This window comes from Engystomops pustulosus, chromosome 5, assembly GCF_040894005.1.
Source record: "Engystomops pustulosus chromosome 5, aEngPut4.maternal, whole genome shotgun sequence".
In the NCBI taxonomy this organism is placed as follows: domain Eukaryota; kingdom Metazoa; phylum Chordata; class Amphibia; order Anura; family Leptodactylidae; genus Engystomops; species Engystomops pustulosus.
The window spans coordinates 193,602,429-193,622,582 of NC_092415.1; the positions used below are offsets into that span (position 1 = coordinate 193,602,429).

General features: G+C 43.7%; 1 protein-coding gene across 2 annotated transcripts in view; it reads right to left on the minus strand.

Moving 5' to 3' along the window:
* The window catches only part of CACNB2 (calcium voltage-gated channel auxiliary subunit beta 2), a 195,176-nt gene that overhangs the window by 166,242 nt on the left and 8,780 nt on the right, over positions 1–20,154 (minus strand). For both annotated transcript variants that reach the window (XM_072154205.1, XM_072154201.1), the window contains exon 2: positions 11,395–11,487. In XM_072154205.1, the coding sequence (XP_072010306.1) occupies positions 11,395–11,487 (93 nt within the window). The remainder of the gene's footprint in view (positions 1–11,394; positions 11,488–20,154) is intronic.

Genomic DNA, 20,154 nt, shown 5'->3' on the forward strand with positions numbered 1-20,154 from the left:
TAGGTGATACTTTTTGGATCACTATATTATCGAGCCAGCAGGCCCGCTATCTTGGGGTTGTTCTGGACTCCAACCTATCCTTTGTACCATACATTCAATCTCTTGCCGCATGTGAATTGGGCGTTCACGGTCCATGATGTCTGTGTGGACACTACTTGTGACTACGGACTTTCATAGTATCATTGTTTATACGGTTGAAAAAAGACACTTGTCCATCAAGTTCAACCAAGGAAGGGAAGGGATTGCATGAGGAAGGGATGGGAAGTGAGGACTGGTGATGTACCAAAACATATATATATAAAAGAAAAACATTTTTGGCTTAAGAAGGTCTCAGTTATTTTGTGTTTGTGACTAAAGGAAGAAGGCGACTCTTCCATTGTTGACCTTGTTCACACTGCACCACACACGGAGCATTAGTATTTTTTATTGATACTCAGAAAGGTAGGTCTGGAAAGCTTATAAAGTGCCCTACTCACTGATGGGTTCACTTGTGCGATGATCTGAGAGCTGTATTTTTAGGGCATTTGTTGCCGGACACGGCTAGAGGTGAGGGAATCATCTAAGATTCCATTCTCTGAAACTCCATTGAATGTTTGAAAAGATGTTGCTTCAGTTGTCATAGAATTCTTTATGTACATTTTTTTTTAAATTTTCCCTCACCTTAGCTTTGGGATGAGTGACAGCAGTAGCTAGCCACAATTTTAAAGCAAACCTATCACCAGGAATGTTATTTTCATTTGATGACAGGTTACAAAAGCCTATTCTGTGCTGATTTTTAAAGAAGCCTTTATCAGTATCCTGAATACTGCCACTACTTTATAAAACTTTATTTCACATTACCTGGCTCCCGCAGTTTGCGGTGAGTCCCAGGAAAGGGGGGCAGCTGCAACAACCTGTGTGCCTGTGTCTCAGACTCCTCATAAACTAGGGATGGTTCATTCGCGAACCGACTCATTCGAGTGAACGACCTGAGCCGGCACACCTCAATAGGCCGATGGCTCACTAAACCCTGCACCTAAGAGGATCGCCACGTCCCCTTTTACCCTATAAAATCGGGTAAAAAGTGGAGTGGTGGGGGGTGACTGACTGGCCTGCGGCTCCCTATTATATATTTAATAGGGAGCCGTTCAGAAGCCAGAAGAGCCGGCTCTTCTTTGTGAACAGAGCCTAATGAGCCAGCTCACTAAGAAGAGCCAGAATTCCCATTGCTATCATGCACTCTTCCTCTCCTCCTCACCATCCTCCTCCCTCCCCTGCCTGCTTAATGCACATGAAAGAAAGAGGGGAGCTAGATGAGTGCAGAGGAGAGGAGACTGAGACAGGCACACACAGGTTGCAGATGCCCCTCCCCCAGGGACTCACCACACGCCGCTAGCAGGGAGCCAGGTAAAGTAAAATAAAGTTTTATAAAATAGGTTTTATAAAAAACCAGCATGTCATTAGTCATTGGAACCTCTCACCAGTTGACAAGTTTGCTTTAAAAGATTCATCCAACGTGAAGCAGAAAATGTTATTTGTACCAAATCTACGAATCAACAAATAAATTTGCTCATCTCTAGGCCCTAATACTTGAATGGTCAATCCATGGCTGACTTGTAGACATGTGACATAATCCAGTGTACAGAGTATCACAGTAACAGCCAGATCTCTGTCATGTGAAGTCTAATGGTGAAGTGTGAACATTTCATTGACACATATTTCATTCTTATTTGGCCCGTAATAACCGAAATAAATAAAACGTCTCCTCTGTTACATTTTACCCTTTAGAAAAAAAACACTTTACAGCAGATGACAGGTTCTTGGCGGAGAAAACGTTGCACGTGCTTTATAAATGTGGTGCACACTCACAGCCGGATAAGTCCCGCCCCCTAAAATATTAACACTTGTTGCTCCAGATCTGGGGAGGCTCCCAAATCTAGGAGGAATTCTCAATTTCTCCTGAAATATCTGTTTTAGGAAATATTTCCTCATAAAATAAAACATTTATAGATGATATATTCCCATTACACCACATTATTACATTCCTGTTATTTCACCCACTGTTGTAAAAATTGAGGGTTTGTCTATACAAAATGTGACACCCCCATCACTGATTAGTTAGTTGACAGGCTGGATAGAGACACAAACCTCCATCTAGCCACACCCAGTTGTCTATTTCGTTATAACTTTCTAATGAAGAGCTCTAATTTAGGATTTGCCAATTTTGTTGAAACAACACAAATATTCACTAAAAATATACACATCAGGAGGGCTGACAGGTGCTCTTAAAGGCATCTAAGGGATGAAAGTAATTGAGTTCTAAAACTAAAGTGCAACCTAACCTTTCACAGAAATTTATAAATGAATAATGCAGATGATAAACTTTTTAAGATGCTTAAGTAAAGAAATCTGTTCCTTTACCCTTCTTTTCCCCCTGCCTTTCTTCCTTATTTAAGCAGTTTGCGTAAATCAGCTTTCTGTCCTGTATTGACTGACAGCTAAGGGATCGGGAGAAGCTGATAAAGTGTTTAATGACTGAACTCTTCACGGACAACGTCGGTATAGTCTAATCTCCACAGAGAGCTGAATCATCAAGGGGAATATTCTCTACTTCCCAGTGCTGCATAGCACTCAGCGATATTGGTGTCCATAGGAAACCGGAATTGCTAATTATGAAGCAGGAGCGGAGGTAGACAGGATGGTTGTGGCCCCCTCTTCCTGGTGGGGGGCACGGGGCTTAGACCCCGGGTCCTCTCCCTATTACACGGCTCTGGATAAAACCCTAGAAAAAAAAGTTCTCCTAATAGAAAACAAAACTTTACAAAAATTCTCCACTAGACTCAAGTCACCTTCATCCAAAGCACTGCTGGGTATAATGGATGTGTAGGCTTTATATAGAACTCCGCAGCCAATGAACGCAGCGTCCTATGTTCTGCACATTCCTATTGACTTCAATGAATCATGAATTTTGAGAGTGTGAAAGCTCTAATTATATCTTTCTTTAAAAAATTGAGTACATAAAATAAAAGAGGGATGATGTCTTCTAATATGTCTTACCAAGTGGCCTATAAGAAGAGGTAAAGCTAAAGGCTCACAGCTTGAAACCCCCATACAGCTTTTTCTCCTGCCTATCCGCACCTTTCAGCATGACATGCCCCATTAATGTAGAACTAGTAACCAGGTTTCTTCCATTATATATGCATCCACTTTACATAGAGCTCGGCTGCAGTATATAAGTTGCCTTTTTCATGAGGTGTATTATTGATATGCTTTTTTCTCTAGATATATATAGTTTTTGGGTGATGAGGAGGAAACATATCAACAAGCTTGTGTGCAGTAAAATCCTACAGCTCTCATGGCCTATCCCATATTCCTGTCATGTGCATTGATAAGACAGGGGAGGGAGGGGGATGGTGTGGAGTACAGGAAGAATACAAGAGGAGACTGAGACACAACACACAGGTTGACTGCAGCCGCCCCCCTTCCGGGACTCACTGTACACTGTAGGCAGGGAGCCAGGTAAGGCGAAACACAACACACAGGTTGCTGCAGCCACCTTCCTTCCGGGAATCACTGTACACTGTAGGCAGGGAGCCAGGTAAGGTGAAACACAACACACAGGTTGCTGCAGCCGCCCCCCTTCCGGGACTCACTGTACACTGTAGGCAGGGAGCCAGGTAAGGTGAAACACAACACACAGGTTGCTGCAGCCGCCCCCCTTCCGGGACTCACTGTACACTGTAGGCAGGGAGCCAGGTAAGGTGAAACACAACACACAGGTTGCTGCAGCCGCCCCCCTTCCGGGACTCACTGTACACTGTAGGCAGGGAGCCAGGTAAGGTGAAACACAACACACAGGTTGCTGCAACCGCCTTCCTTCTGGGACTCACTATACACTGTAGGCAGGGAGTTAGGTAAAGTGAAACACAACACACAGGTTGCTGCAGCCACCTTCCTTCCGGGAATCACTGTACACTGTAGGCAGGGAGCCAGGTAAGGTGAAACAAAGTTTTATAAAGTAGTGTCAGTATTCAGAATTTTGACAAAGGCATTTTTAAAATCAGCATACCAGGCTATTGGAACATGTCAGCAGCTAAAACAGGCTAAAACATGCCTGCTGACAGGTTCACTTTAAGCCAGTGTGTTAGAAGAAGGATCAGCTCTAATCTATTCTTGTAATTTCTATTTCTTTTTCACTGACTAAATATATTCTGTAATGTAGAATAGTCACACCCCAGCATCAGGCGAGTCATCCACCACTGCTCGCTGTCTGTAAGTAGTTTCACAATCCTTGGGAGAGCGCTCCCAGTCATCCTAAAAAGGCAGAAACATTTTGCTTTGCACATCTTACGCACTGTGATTTTGCTATTATTTAATGTCCATGTAACTTGTCAAGGTAGAACGTATCTGAATTACTCAATAAAGATAGTGATCATTTTAATGGCTTGTTATTGTAGTTGATACTTTTATGAAACAGATAAGAACAGGATGAGTCAGAAGCAAAGACATAAGAGGGAAACTTCCAGACATGCCGAGCACTGGATAATAACTGGAAGCACATGCAGCATGGAGAAGCTCAGAGTCAGTCACAGCAGGTCATCAGATACTTCAAATTCTTATAAAGCCAATGCTACAACAATTTGTAAAAGGCTCCAAAATATAAGACATGCTACCTGGAGTCACATGTACAGAAAAAAAACATAGTACCAGCTACTCCTATCCTGTATATATGGACACAGCACAGTACTGCTACTCCTATCCTGTATATATGGACACAGCACAGTACTGCTACTCCTATCCTGTATATATGGACACAGCACAGTACTACTACTCCTATCCTGTATATACAGGCACAGCACAGTACTGCTACTCCTATCCTGTATATATGGACACAGCACAGTACTACTACTCCTATCCTGTATATATGGGCACAGCACAGTACTACTACTCCTCCTATCCTGTATATATGGGCACAGCACAGTACTACTACTCCTATCCTGTATATATGGACGCAGCACAGTACTACTACTCTTATCCTGTATACATGGACACAGCGCAGTACTACTACTCCTATCCTGTATATATGGGCACAGCACAGTACAACTACTCCTATCCTGTATATACGGGCACAGCACAGTACTGCTACTCCTATCCTGTATATATGGGCACAGCACAGTACTACTACTCATATCCTGTATATATGGGCACAGCACAGTACTACTACTCCTATCCTGTATATATGGGCACAGCACAGTACTGCTACTCTTATACTTTATATATGGGCACAGCACAGTACAACTACTCCTATCCTGTATATATGGGCACAGCACAGTACTACTACTCCTATACTGTATATATGGGCACAGCACAGTACTACTACTCCTATCCTGTATATATGGGAACAGCACAGTACTACTACTCCTATCCTGCGTATATGGGCACAGCACAGCACAGTACTACTACTCTTATCCTGTATACATGGACACAGCGCAGTAGTACTACTCCTATCCTGTATATATGGGCACATCACAGTACAACTACTCCTATCCTGTATATACGGGCACAGCACAGTACTGCTACTCCTATCCTGTATATATGGGCACAGCACAGTACTGCTACTCCTATCCTGTATATATGGCAGAGCACCGTGCTACTACTCATATCCTGTATATATGGGCACAGCACAGTACTGCTACTCCTATCCTGTATATATAGGCACAGCACAGTACTACTACTCATATCCTGGATATATGGGCACAGCACAGTACTACTACTCCTATCCTGTATATATGGACACAGCACAGTACTACTACTCCTATCCTGTATATATGGACACAGCACAGTACTACTACTCTTATCCTGTATACATGGACACAGCGCAGTAGTACTACTCCTATCCTGTATATATGGGCACAGCACAGTACTACTACTCCTATCCTGTATATATGGGCACAGCACAGTACTACTACTCCTATCCTGTATATATGGGCACAGCACAGTACTACTACTCCTATCCTGTATATATGGGCACAGCACAGTACTACTACTCCTATCCTGCATATATGGGCACAGCACAGTACTACTACTCCTATCCTGTATATATGGACACAGCACAGTACTACTACTCCTATGCTGTATATACGGGCACAGCACAGTACTACTACTCATATCCTGGATATATGGGCACAGCACAGTACTACTACTCCTATCCTGTATATATGGGCACAGCACAGTACTACTACTCCTATCCTGTATATATGGGCACAGCACAGTACTACTACTCCTATCCTGTATATATGGGCACAGCACAGTACTACTACTCCTATCCTGTATATATGGGCACAGCACAGTACTACTACTCCTATCCTGCATATATGGGCACAGCACAGTACTACTACTCCTATCCTGTATATATGGACACAGCACAGTACTACTACTCCTATCCTGTATATATGGACACAGCACAGTACTACTACTCTTATCCTGTATACATGGACACAGCGCAGTACTACTACTCCTATCCTGTATATATGGGAACAGCACAGTACAACTACTCCTATCCTGTATATACGGGCACAGCACAGTACTACTACTCCTATAATGTATATATGGGCACAGCACAGTACAACTACTCCTATCCTGTATATATGGACACAGCACAGTACTACTGCTCCTATCCTGTATATATGGGCACAGCACAGTACAACTACTCCTATCCTGTATATACGGGCACAGCACAGTACTACTACTCCTATCCTGTATATACGGGCACAGCACAGTACTACTACTCCTATACTGTATATATGGGCACAGCACAGTACAACTACTCCTATCCTGTATATATGGACACAGCACAGTACTACTACTCCTATCCTGTATAAATGGACACAGCACAGTACTACTACTCCTATCCTGTATATATGAGCACAGCACAGTACTACTACTCTTATACTTTATATATGGGCACAGCACAGTACTGCTACTCTTATACTTTACATATGGGCACAGCACAGTACAACTACTCCTATCTTGTATATATGGACACAGCACAGTACTACTACTCTTATACTTTATATATAGACACAGCACAGTACTACTACTCCTATCCTGTATATATGGGCACAGGACAGTACTACTCCTATCCTGTATATATGGGCACGGCACAGTACTACTACTCCTATCCTGTATACATGGACACAGCGCAGTACTACTACTCCTATCCTGTATATATGGGCACAGCACAGTACTACTACTCCTATCCTGTATATACAGGCACAGCACAGTACTGCTACTCCTATCCTGTATATATGGGCACAGCACAGTACTACTACTCCTATCCTGTATATATGGGGACAGCACTGTACTACTACTCCTATCCTGTATATATGTGCACAGCACAGTACTACTACTCATATCCTGTATATATGGGCACAGCACAGTACTACTACCCCTATACTGTATATATGGGCACAGCACAGTACAACTACTCCTATCCTGTATATATGTGCACAGCACAGTACTACTACTCATATCCTGTATATATGGGCACAGCACAGTACTACTACTCCTATCCTGTATATATGGGCACAGCACAGTACTACTACCCCTATACTGTATATATGGGCACAGCACAGTACTACTACTCTTATCCTGTATATATAATCCCAGCACAGTACTACTACTCCTATCCTGTATACATCAGCAGAGCACTACTACTCCTATTGTATATATACAGGCCCAGCACAGTACTACTACTCCTATCCTGTATATATAATCCCAGCACAGTACTACTACTCATATCCTGTATACATGAGCCCAGCAAAGTATTGTTTCTTCTATGGTTTCTTTCACACTATTGTTCTAATCCATCAGAAGACGGCAACAACAGACATTAGAAACATTAGGCTCTAACCTACAGGGAGAACTTTTTACAGCCACATGTGAAAAAGCTCCAAAATACACGAAACGCTCTAGGGGCTATTCCCTATAGGTAATGATTCTATATGTAGCCGCATTGCTCCTCATTACAGATAGCGCTCCGTGGTGTCACATCATCTCTGCAACATTCTGTAAAGGGTTAACAGTTTTTAAAAGGGAAAGTAACATAGGCAAGACAAAATATTAATACGACAAAGCTCGTTCTTGGATCATATTTGGTAAAAATAATAGTGGTGATGGTAGAACCTATTTTTTTTGAGGACACGAAGGTCAATCGCCAGAGCTCATCCAATCAGCTCACAGGATACTATGACGTCGCTCAATCACAAGACGCATTAATGTGTTTTATGAGACTAAATATGGTCTGAAAGCACAAGATGGCGACCTGACATTTCCCTAGACGCTTGTAATCACAGAGCCATCATTTCCAGCGCTGCCAGATGCCCATTAAACGTGATCCGTGATTGTTAATGGAATGTAATTGCCGGTAAATCTCCATCTCCGAGATATTATGCGGCTTGTACTAAACATTACACATTCTCTGTTTTGAGTAAAATTCCGGAAATAGGAGACATTAGTCCTTTTTTTTGTAATTGTAGGATATTGTTTCTTACCCGGCTTTTCTCATTGCACTAATTGTCAAGGATTGGGGACATTTTGTAGGGCGGACGGTCTCCCCACTCCTCCTGCCAGTCTGGGTCAAACCCTTTCTAATTGTTGACTGTCCTCTTACATCTATCCCCTAAAGTGCCCCTACCCCTTTAATATTCTACCGGACTCTGAATTCAGCTGAGCATGCATGTCTGCTTGTTTCATTCCCAAAATCATGTGTCGATGGGGAGTCAGGAGAGTCCCCTACATTTGTGATAGTCAGTCAATTCAGCCAACACTTCTTGCATGTCTACAATCCTATTTTTCGGATGTTGCTAATTTAGAGAGAGGTGGAGCAGATTCCACTTTCTGTGTGCAGTGTATGGGAGACATCATAGCAGCTAGTCTCCAGCCACCAGCTCTTAGAAAAAAAGATAGGGCCTGCAGAGGGGAACACTGATAAAAATGGAGAAGTCATGTAATGGGCAGGTACAGTTATTTCTCATGTACACACATATAGCAGATTATACTGAAAAAAAAGTGTCCTCCCTCAATAATGAAATGTCTCTGCAGCGGCTTCCCTCAATAATGAAATGTCCCAGCAGCAGCCTCCATCAATAATAAAATGTTCCAGAAGCAGCCTCCCTCAATAATGAAATGTCCCTGCAGCGGCCTCCCTCAATAATGACGTGTCCCAGCAGCGGCTTCCCTCAATAATGAAAAGTCCCTGCAGCGGCCTCCCTCAATAATGATATGTCCCTGCAGTGGCCTGGCTCAATAATGAAAAGACCCTGCAGCAGCCTCCCTCAATGATGATATGTCCCTGCAGCGGCCTCCCTCAATAATATGTCCCTGCAGCGGCCTCGCTCAATAATGAAAAGTTCCTGCAGTGGCCTCCCTCAATAATGAAACATTCCAGCAGCGGCCTCCCTTAATAATAAAATGTCCCGGCAGCAGCCTCCCTCAATAATGAAATGTCCCAGCAGCAGCCTCCCTCAATAATGACATGTCCCAGCAGTGGCCTCCCTCAATAATGACATTTCTCAGCAGCGGCCTCCCTCAATAATGAAATGTCCCAGCAGCAACCTCTCTCAATAATGAAATGTCCCAGCAGCGGCCTCCCCTAATAATGAAATGTTCCAGCAGCGGCCTTCCTCAATAATGAAATGTTCCAGCAGCGGTCTCCCTTAATAATGAAATGTTCCTGCAGCGGCCTCCCTCAATAATAAAATGTCCCAGCAGCGGCCTCCCTCAATAATGAAATGTCCCAGCAGTGGCCTCCCTCAATAATGAAATGTCCCAGCAGCGGCCTCCCTCAATAATGAAATGTCCCAGCAGCGGCCTCCTTCAATAATGAAATGTCCCAGCAGTGGCCTCCCTCAATAATGAAATGTTCCAGCAGTGGCCTCCCTCAATAATAAAATGTCCCAGCAGTGGCCTCCCTCAATAATGAAATGTCCCAGGAGCGGCCTCCCTCAATAATGAAATGTCCCAGCAGCGGCCTCCCTCAATAATGAAATGTCCCAGCAGCGGCCTCCTTCAATAATGAAATGTCCCAGCAGTGGCCTCCCTCAATAATGAAATGTTCCAGCAGTGGCCTCCCTCAATAATAAAATGTCCCAGCAGTGGCCTCCCTCAATAATGAAATGTCCCAGGAGCGGCCTCCCTCAATAATGAAATGTCCCAGCAGCGGCCTCCCTCAATAATGAAATGCCCCTGCAGCGGCCTCACTTAAAAATAAAACAGTGATAGAGTGCTGGCTATTATAAATTTTAGTTAACTTGTGTATTAGCTTTATTTTCGTGCTCGGCTCTGATCATCCATCTACGTCAATTATCATCTGCCCTCGAGCAGTTTTACAGGCTGACAATAACCACAGGGTACATGGGAAATGGGAAGGATTTTAAATTGAGAAAAAAATTAAATAACTTTTTCTCTTAAAATAGACGTCCTGCCCGCCCCATGTTTTCTCTGTTCTCTATTTAGGATCATTGTGACAAACTGCTCAAAGAGACACAGAAGAAGATAAGATATGACATGATGGGGGTCTCTATATACTGTCACACAGTTAAAACCAGCAGAACCTCATCATATCTTAGGTGCATGTCCTCAGTAGGCCAGCAGGGGGCTCTATAGATATCAGATATGAGATTTTCCCACCATTCACACCCCTCATCACTCCATGAGTGGCAAGGATAGCGAAGATCCTCATTTTATACACAGAACTTTTTGTGTAAATCAAAGATTTTGTGACTTTTGTTTCTACTACAAAATCAGATTAATGTCATAATGAGGGGACCAGGTTCAGAAACAGGACAGTGAGCCTTAAAGTCCAGCCCCTCAAAAGGCTGTACCTACTTGCCTTATGTACCCTAAACAACACAGGGAAATTAGAAGGCGGTCTCTCCCTATTCAAAATACATAACAAAACAGGGAAGAATAGTCGACAAGCCGTGTCACAACAGAGATAGCAACCAAGTACAAAATCACAAAAACAAAAAGAGTAGTATGCAACAAGAGCCGAAATCAAAATTACCAGGAAATGCAGAAAACAATGTGGAGCTGAATATGAACAAAATACTCATAGGAAACCAGCTCCATGAATGATTGAGGAGAAGAGGAGAAGAGAGCGGTGCAATCAACTCCTAAACAACCAGCCAGCTAAGCCTGTATTCACACAAAGTACAATAAAATATAGAGATAAAATTAGTCTCTGATAGAGCTGAAACGTTGCTATCACCTAGTATGGAATAAATAAGGACCACATTTTTTTCTAATTGATTGGAGTAATGTTTTTTACATTTTATATAGACAGATATAGATAAACAGTATAAAATTGCTTGGATGAAAATTGCACCACAATATTACAGTAAGGTCAGTACCTACCTGCCGCACAAAGCTGTTTGAGGTAGTGTCTGAAGACGTGCTTCCATCCGATCCTTTGAATCGGTTTTTCCGTCTTGCTCCTTTTCCATAAGTCTACAAAGACAGAAAAGTTAATTAATTATAAAGAACCGTGCGGCACATTTAAATACCTGTGCAAGCCGTGTAATCCCCGAAAAAGGTGAACAGAAACTGACAAAAGTGAGCAGCGCGACCCTTAGTAAATGAGCCCCTATATGTCATATGTATCAAAAAAATGTTATAACTATTCAGTGAACTTAAAGGGGAGTTCCCACTTTGGGAAATTAATGTTATTTTTTTTGCATGAAGAAAAATTAATAAATTTTCCCAATATACTTTCTTTATCAATTCCTCACGGTTTTCTAGATCTCTGCTTGCTGTTATCCTATAGAAAGCTTCTATGTTTACTTCCAGTGGACAGAAATCTGACCATGGTCACACAGGTGCACGGCTCGTTATTATCATAGAGAGTAATCAGAGCTGTGTGATACTAACGAGTCGTGCACCTGTGTGACCATGGTCAGATTTCTGTCCACTGGAGATAAACATACGAGCTTTCTATAGAATGACAGCAAGCAGAGATCTAGAAAACCTTGAGGAATTGATACAAGTTGCACAATTGCAAAATTGCACAACTTTTCATTATTCAAACAATGTCAATTACTTGCTTAAGGGATGGGAACATCCCATTAAAGACATTGGGGATCATTTACTTAACCGGTCCTGTCGCGATCCAGCGGTGCGTTCTCCGACAAGGATTCGGGTCTGCCGGGATTCACTAAGGTTGTGCGCCCGATGTCCACCAGGTGTCGCTGCTGCGCCGAGGTTTGCCGGAGTTCACCAACCTATTCCTGGTGCATGTGATTGCTTGATTTTGCGACACAATTCGGTTTTTAAATTCCCCGGTTTTTCCGTGGCCACGCCCCCCGACTTCTGTCGCATGAAAGCCGGCAGAAAAATTCGGGAAACCTGACGAAAATGCGTGATTCGGACCCTTAGTAAATGAGCCCCATTGTCAATAATAATGTCTATTCTCGGTGTAATGGCCGCGCTGGGTTACCACAGCTCTTCTCCCATCCAAGAGAGTATCCGATCCTTACCAGGTCTGATTGGTGAGGTCAAACCCCCAGCATCCTCACAGATCAGCTGTTCTCAGCAGCAGATATACAGAAAATGGAACAGGAAGCAGACAGGACCGTTCTCTGTGTATAAGCTATACTGGGTAATTGCAGCTTAGCTCCTCTCAGGGGAGTCTAAGGCTGCGTTCACACGTTCAGTTTTTCAGATGCCGTTTAAAATGTCCAAACCAGGAGTGGAGTGAAAAGAGTGGAGGAGTAGCATCTCTCAATAATATTTTCTCACCCATTATGATCCACAACTGCTTTTGGCTTTGAAAACTGCATCTGAACACACCCTAACCATAGTTTTGTCCATACAAACCTGCACACATAGTTAGATTTGTCATTGGAGATCTGTTTAACCATAACCATACCTTATGTGTGTTGTTAGTAGGACAGGACTTGGAAAAAATGCACTCATACTCCAGGATTGTAGCTGGACTTGAAATGCTGGGAAATTGTCCAGGGACAATACCTAACACACAGGGATGGATTGAGACTTCTATGGGCCCTGGGTTGCATGAAAATTATCCATTAAACTGTAAAATAAAATTGGAGCTGATCTACAATAACCTGGTCTAACCACTACACAGAGAATGGCGCTGTTTGCTTCCCGTTCCATTCTCTGTGTATCAATTGCTGAGAGCAGCTGATCTGTAGGGGTTCTAGGCCCAGGACCCCACTAGTTTCATATTAAGCACCTTTTCTATCCATGTGTTTGTATCAATAGTTTTCACGTGAAAAACCTCTTTAAATGTGTCTTGAAGTTACATTTGTTGCTTTTGCAATGGGACTCATGAGCTCAACAGAACCACAGGGTGCACAACTACAGAGCCACAATTGTAAATCACTGGCTTAGGAGAACCTGTATTTGGAGAACCTGTATTTGGGTCTGAAGAGTAGTTAAATGACATCTACCCCCAGGATGAAGGATTGTAAACTCAGCACCCTGACCCCTCTGGCAGGATCCGCTCTTCTTTTAGCTTTTTATTCCAGTTTTTTTGCAGAAAAAAGGCTTTTAAAATTATGTAAATGAGCCCGAGGGGCTCAGGGCTCCATAGAATCTGGAGCCCATCAGGTTAATTTGCATAATTTTTAAGCATTTTTTTTCTTAAAAACAGAGTCATAAGAAGCTAAAATAAGAGCAGATCCTGCCAGAGGGGGCACAAACCAGTATGTCAATGTGCTGGGTTTACAGTCCTTCATCCTGGTAGTGGATGTCCTTTAAGGTAATAATAAAACACCCCTGAGCTTATCCTATTCCTAAACTCTAATCTCAATAATGTATCCAGTAGAGGACAACTAACCTGTATATATGATAAAGTAAGTGTGATGTAAGTGACTTCTGTCAGTAGTTATCAGTGTGTTCTTGGAATTCCCGGGCCCGAGTATGATAATGAGAGGACACTTACAATAACCATGGGAAATCCTCCCCCTGATACTCAGCAGTCCGTACTTCACAAAATAATTCCCAGCCTCAATTACATTACTATGCAAAATCCATCAACATTCCATCGGGGATTGGAATAATCATGCAAGCCTTTGGACAATTACTAAAATTCTTTGGCAAACATTCCAAATAATAGGAGGAATTTGCTAAAGCGTCCAACAGTAAGAGCTCTCCCGAAAACAGATAATGTCCTGTGTTTTGTTTTATCCATCCAGGTTCTTGGTCTTTTTAATTGTGTTTTTAGTTTTTTTTTTAAGAAATGTTAAGGTACGACTTCTTTCTCTATGAGACAACCAATATGGCTACCATTGCAGCACATGCAAGGAGTTAATAGGGGATCATGGATCCAGGTCCAGAAGGGCAAACATTCCTAGTTGGCTACTTTAGAGAAGACCTGTCAGGATGATTTGGGATACCAAACCACCCATTGGTTCTTATGGACCGCTGCTTTAGTGTCCGCAATCACCCTTTAATTAGTCCCTATAAAACCTTTATACTTACCTCGTTCCGATGCTCTGCACTCCTGCGCAGTCGTACAGTGAAGCCGCCTTCATTTCGCAAGCTAGAAGACAATTTTGGACATGAAACCACAGGACCTGTAAAAACCATAAGGACCTGTTGGTGGTTTAGAGTCTCAAATCCCCCTGACAGGTCCTCTTTGAAGTTGGCTACTTTTGTTTATAGGGGCGTTAGCCATGCTCCAAATTCTTTGCATTGGTACAGTGAAAGGAGTTATCTAGGAATCTAAAAAAACCCTAAGGGAAAAATAATAAAGTTTATTCATCCTTCTCGCTCACAGTTCACACATCGCTCAGGCCAGAGGTTTCAGTTGGGGTCATGGAACCCACTTCAGCCAGTGACCGGCCTCCTTGGGGACAACAATGATAGAGACATCACCTTCTGTACCCATAGCTGAATCCACTGGTGGCCCCTGAGCTTGGTGGGCCCCAGGGCCCTAGTTTATGGGTATATATTACTGGCTCATAGAGCTAGGAGGGCCTAAGTTAAAGGCAAAGACCAGTCAACAGGTTAATTGCAGCGCTCTTAGGACCAGTAAAAAATTATTAAATGTTTCACACTTATCTATTAGCTTAAAGAGTTGCACACAGTCCCAGACCGACCCAAAAAAGTCCAATCATAAAAAAGGGTTTGTAAACCTGACTAGGGCCAGAACAGTCCAGGGCAAGCTATGGGTCAGTTTTAGGAACTTGCAAATATATTTCAAGAAATATTTGAATGTCGGTGTACAGTGGTAGGCCCCATTAAAAATGTTAGCGGTGGGCCGAGGGAGGGGGCTAGTAATGAGAGAGCAGAGGGGGAGGGGGAGACAGTGTAAAAGCCTGTGAATCTGTAGCACAGAGGTGCTCGGTAAACACCCCCAGAGCCCTTCAGGCTCATTCGCATAATTTTAAGCATTGGTTTTAAAATTAAGGAGGCCATGGATAAAAAAATATAAGGAGATTATCACAGTCCTGGTGCCTGGATCTATGAGTAATGTCCCTGGTTTATCAGGATGGATTTTGATGGTAAATTTCCTTTAAAGTAGATAGTTTATAAAAAGTCATCCATGTCCTAATCCATTAGTAAAGCGTAACCTTGAGCATGCAGAGACATCGTGGGCACTGCCATGTACGCCAGGAGAACATTCTGAAATAGTTCTCAGATGGGCCGGAAGATTAATAATACAGATGAGAGTTCTGTTACTAGGAGGAAATGTAGATTATTAGTAGAACTCTACACTAAAACCGCAAGCCAAACATGTAAGAAAGCGTCTCTCTTGGGCCTATCTCAATTCTGTCCATTACTGTAGTAAAACCCAAATATGTATACTTACCTAGAGATGGGTCCGATGATCCCTATCTTACTCATCACTGGTGCACCTTATGGTACTACACACTTCAAGGAAGTATACGCTGCCTTAAACACCTGCTGTACAGTGAAGATGTGCGAGTACTACACAAGCTCTACTCCACACCAAGGTAAGTATACATGCATATTTTTTTCAGAAAGCCCCCAGACAGAGGTAATATAGGGCAATTTAGGATACTACAACATAAGGACTTTTGTTGCCCTGACATGGTCACCATAATAAAATTAACCGGTCAAGGGTTTCTTAAAGGGGTTGACTACTTTACCTCATGTTTTTTGTAATGTGTGTAAGTATGGGGAGGCGGATAGTAAGCAATTTACCAATATATATCTAGGTTTATATCTAGCTTCTAAGTTAGGCCTCCTGTCTTTTACCTCATCAGCCAGACATTCCTGATCACAAAATGGCGGCAGAGGGAGGGTCATGTGATCTCGATCTCTCCATGAACAATCACACTGCCAAGATAATAGTAGTGCCTTAAAATAGTATTCATGAATACAAGATAAAGGTCCTGGCAGGATGATTGTTCATGGCCAGATAGAGATCACACGACCCTCCATCTGCGGCCATTTTATGGTCAGGAATCTCTGGCTGATGAGGTAAAAGACCGGAGCCTTCACTTATATATATCAAGAAAGTGGAGCAGAACTATTACTAGATGTATATTGGTAAATTACCTAATATCCTGCCCCCACACTTACATGCACATTGCAAAAAACCTGAGGTAAAATAGCCCACTCCTTTAAGTATGTGATATAAAATCGAGAGGTTGCCATGGAGTTCACCACATAACACAAGTTGTGACTCATAAAACATGGCGGCGGTCTATCGGCCTCCCTCACACATTATATACATTCGCATTTCTTTCTTCTGTATCACCTATAAATATGCGGCAATGCACCAGGGTTCGCTCTGCGTCAGCTACTGGATCGCAGAAAATGTAGACATCATGAAATAGTTCTGTGCCTCCAGAAATTCCCTGTTTGCTTTGGCAACTGGTGTACTTGTAACGCGGGGAGCTAGAGAGCCCGTAACACACCACAGACCCCTCAGGAGCCGAGCGCAGGTGCTGCCAGACATATCCAGTCACTTCTACTTTACTAAAGTCTTGTCTCACAATCTGACACTCAGTAGCCTGGAGACCCTTCCCCAGATGCTAAATGATAATGTCCACTGGAGCAGGCTGGGATATTCTTCTGTGTTACCGATTTCTATAGTGGCTGTGAATGGTCCCCTCATCCTCATAGACTGTAAGCTCTTGTGTCATCTCCATATCTTCATAGACTGTAAGCTCTTGTGTCACCCCCTCATCCTCATAGACTGTAAGCTCTTGTGTCACCCCCTTCATCCTCATAGACTGTAAGCTCTTGTGTCACCCCCTCATCCGCATAGACTGTAAGCTCTTGTGTTACCCCCTCATCCTCATAGACTGTAAGCTCTTGTATCACCCCCTCATCCTCATAGACTGTAAGCTCTTGTGTCACCCTCTCATCCTCATAGACTGTAAGCTCTTGTATCACCCCTCATCCTCATAGACTGTAAGCTCTTGTGTCACCCCCTCATCCTCATAGACTGTAAGCTCTTGTATCACCCCCTCATCCTCATAGACTGTAAGCTCTTGTATCACCCCTCATCCTCATAGACTGTAAGCTCTTGTATCACCCCTCATCCTCATAGACTGTAAGCTCTTGTATCACCCCTCATCCTCATAGGCTGTAAGCTCTTGTGTCACCCCCTCATCCTCATAGACTGTAAGCTCTTGTGTCACCGCCTCATCCTCATAGACTGTAAGCTCTTGTGTCACCTCCTCATCCTCATAGACTGTAAGCTCTTGTGTCACCTCCTCATCCTCATAGACTGTAAGCTCTTGTGTCACTTCCTTATCCTCATAGACTGTAAGCTCTTGTGTCACCTCCTCATCCTCATAGACTGTAAGTTCTTGTGTCACCTCCTCACCCTAAAAGACTATAAGCTCTTGTGTCACCCCCTCATCCTCATAGACTATAAGCTCTTGTGTCACCCCCTCATCCTCATAGACTGTAAGCTCTTGTGTCACCCTCTCATCCTCATAAACTGTAAGCTCCTGTGTCCCCCCTCATCCTCATAGACTGTAAGCTCTTGTGTCACCTCCTCATCTTCATAGACTGTAAGCTCTTGTGTCACCCCCTCATCCTCATAGACTGTAAGCTCTTGTGTCAATCCCTCATCCTCATAGACTGTAAGCTCTTGTGTCACCCCCTTCATCCTCATAGACTGTAAGCTCGTGTGTCACCCCCTCATCCTCATAGACTGTAAGCTCTTGTGTCACCCCCTCATCCTCATAGACTGTAAGCTCTTGTGTCACCCCTATCCTCATAGACTGTAAGCTCTTGTGTCACCCCCTCATCCTCATAGACTGTAAGCTCTTGTGCCCCCCCTCATTCTCATAGACTGTAAGCTCTTGTGTCACTCTCTCATCCTCATAGACTGTAAGCTCTGGTGTCACCCTCTCATCCTCATAGACTGTAAGCTCTTGTGTCACCCCCTCATCCTCATAGACTGTAAGCTCTTGTGTCACCCCTCATCCTCATAGACTGTAAGCTCTTGTGTCACCCCGTCATCCTCATAGACTGTAAGCTCTTGTGTCATCCACTCATCCTCATAGACTGTAAGCTCTTGTGTCACCCCCTCATAGACTGTAAGCTCTTGTGTCACCCCCTCATCCTCATAGACTGTAAGCTCGTGTCAGTCCCTCATCCTAATAGACTGTAAGCTCTTGTGTCACCCCCCTCATCCTCATAGACTGTAAGCTCTTGTGTCACCCCCCTCAGCCTCATAGACTGTAAGCTCTTGTGTCACCCTCCTCATCCTCATAGACTGTAAGCTTTTGTGTCACCCCTCATCCTCATAGACTGTAAGCTCTTGTGTTACCCCGTCATCCTCATAGACTGTAAGCTCTTGTGTCACCCCTATCCTCATAGACTGTAAGCTCTTGTGTCACCCCCTCATCCTCATAGACTGTAAGCTCTTGTGCCCCCCCTCATTCTCATAGACTGTAAGCTCTTGTGTCACCCCCTCATCCTCATAGACTGTAAGCTCTTGTGTCACCCTCTCATCCTCATAGACTGTAAGCTCTTGTGTCACCCCCTCATCCTCATAGACTGTAAGTTCTTGTGTCACCTCCTCACCCTAAAAGACTATAAGCTCTTGTGTCACCCCCTCATCCTCATAGACTATAAGCTCTTGTGTCACCCCCTCATTCTCATAGACTGTAAGCTCTTGTGTCACCCCCTCATCCTAATAGACTGTAAGCTCTTGTGTCACCCCCCTCATCCTCATAGACTGTAAGCTCTTGTGTCACCCCCTCATCCTCATAGACTGTAAGCTCGTGTCAGTCCCTCATCCTAATAGACTGTATGCTCTTGTGTCACCCCCCTCAGCCTCATAGACTGTAAGCTCTTGTGTCACCCTCCTCATCCTCATAGACTGTAAGCTCTTGTGTTACCCCGTCATCCTCATAGACTGTAAGCTCTTGTGTCACCCCCTCATCCTCATAGACTGTAAGCTCTTGTGCCCCCCCCTCATTCTCATAGACTGTAAGCTCTTGTGTCACCCCCTCATCCTCATAGACTGTAAGCTCTTGTGTCACCCTCTCATCCTCATAGACTGTAAGCTCTTGTGTCACCCCCTCATCCTCATAGACTGTAAGCTCTTGTGTCACCCCTCATCCTCATAGACTGTAAGCTCTTGTGTCACCCCGTCATCCTCATAGACTGTAAGCTCTTGTGTCACCCACTCATCCTCATAGACTGTAAGCTCTTGTGTCACCCCCTCATAGACTGTAAGCTCTTGTGTCACCCCCTCATCCTCATAGACTGTAAGCTCGTGTCAGTCCCTCATCCTAATAGACTGTAAGCTCTTGTGTCCCCCTCATCCTCATAGACTGTAAGCTCTTGTGTCACCCCCTCATCCTAATAGACTGTAAGCTCTTGTGTCCCCCCCTCATCCTCATAGACTGTAAGCTCTTGTGTCACCCCCTCATCCTCATAGACTGTAAGCTCGTGTCAGTCCCTCATCCTAATAGACTGTATGCTCTTGTGTCACCCCCCTCAGCCTCATAGACTGTAAGCTCTTGTGTCACCCCCCTCATCCTCATAGACTTTAAGCTTCTGTGTCACCCCCTCATCCTCATAGACTGTAAGCCGCTCCTTCATTCTAATATCAATTAATGTTGAAAATTATGCTTATGAGCGAGAATTGTCCAAGGGGCTTTACCAGAACCCTTATGTGCTGCAGCTTCACAGACTATTACACTGTGCAGGAGC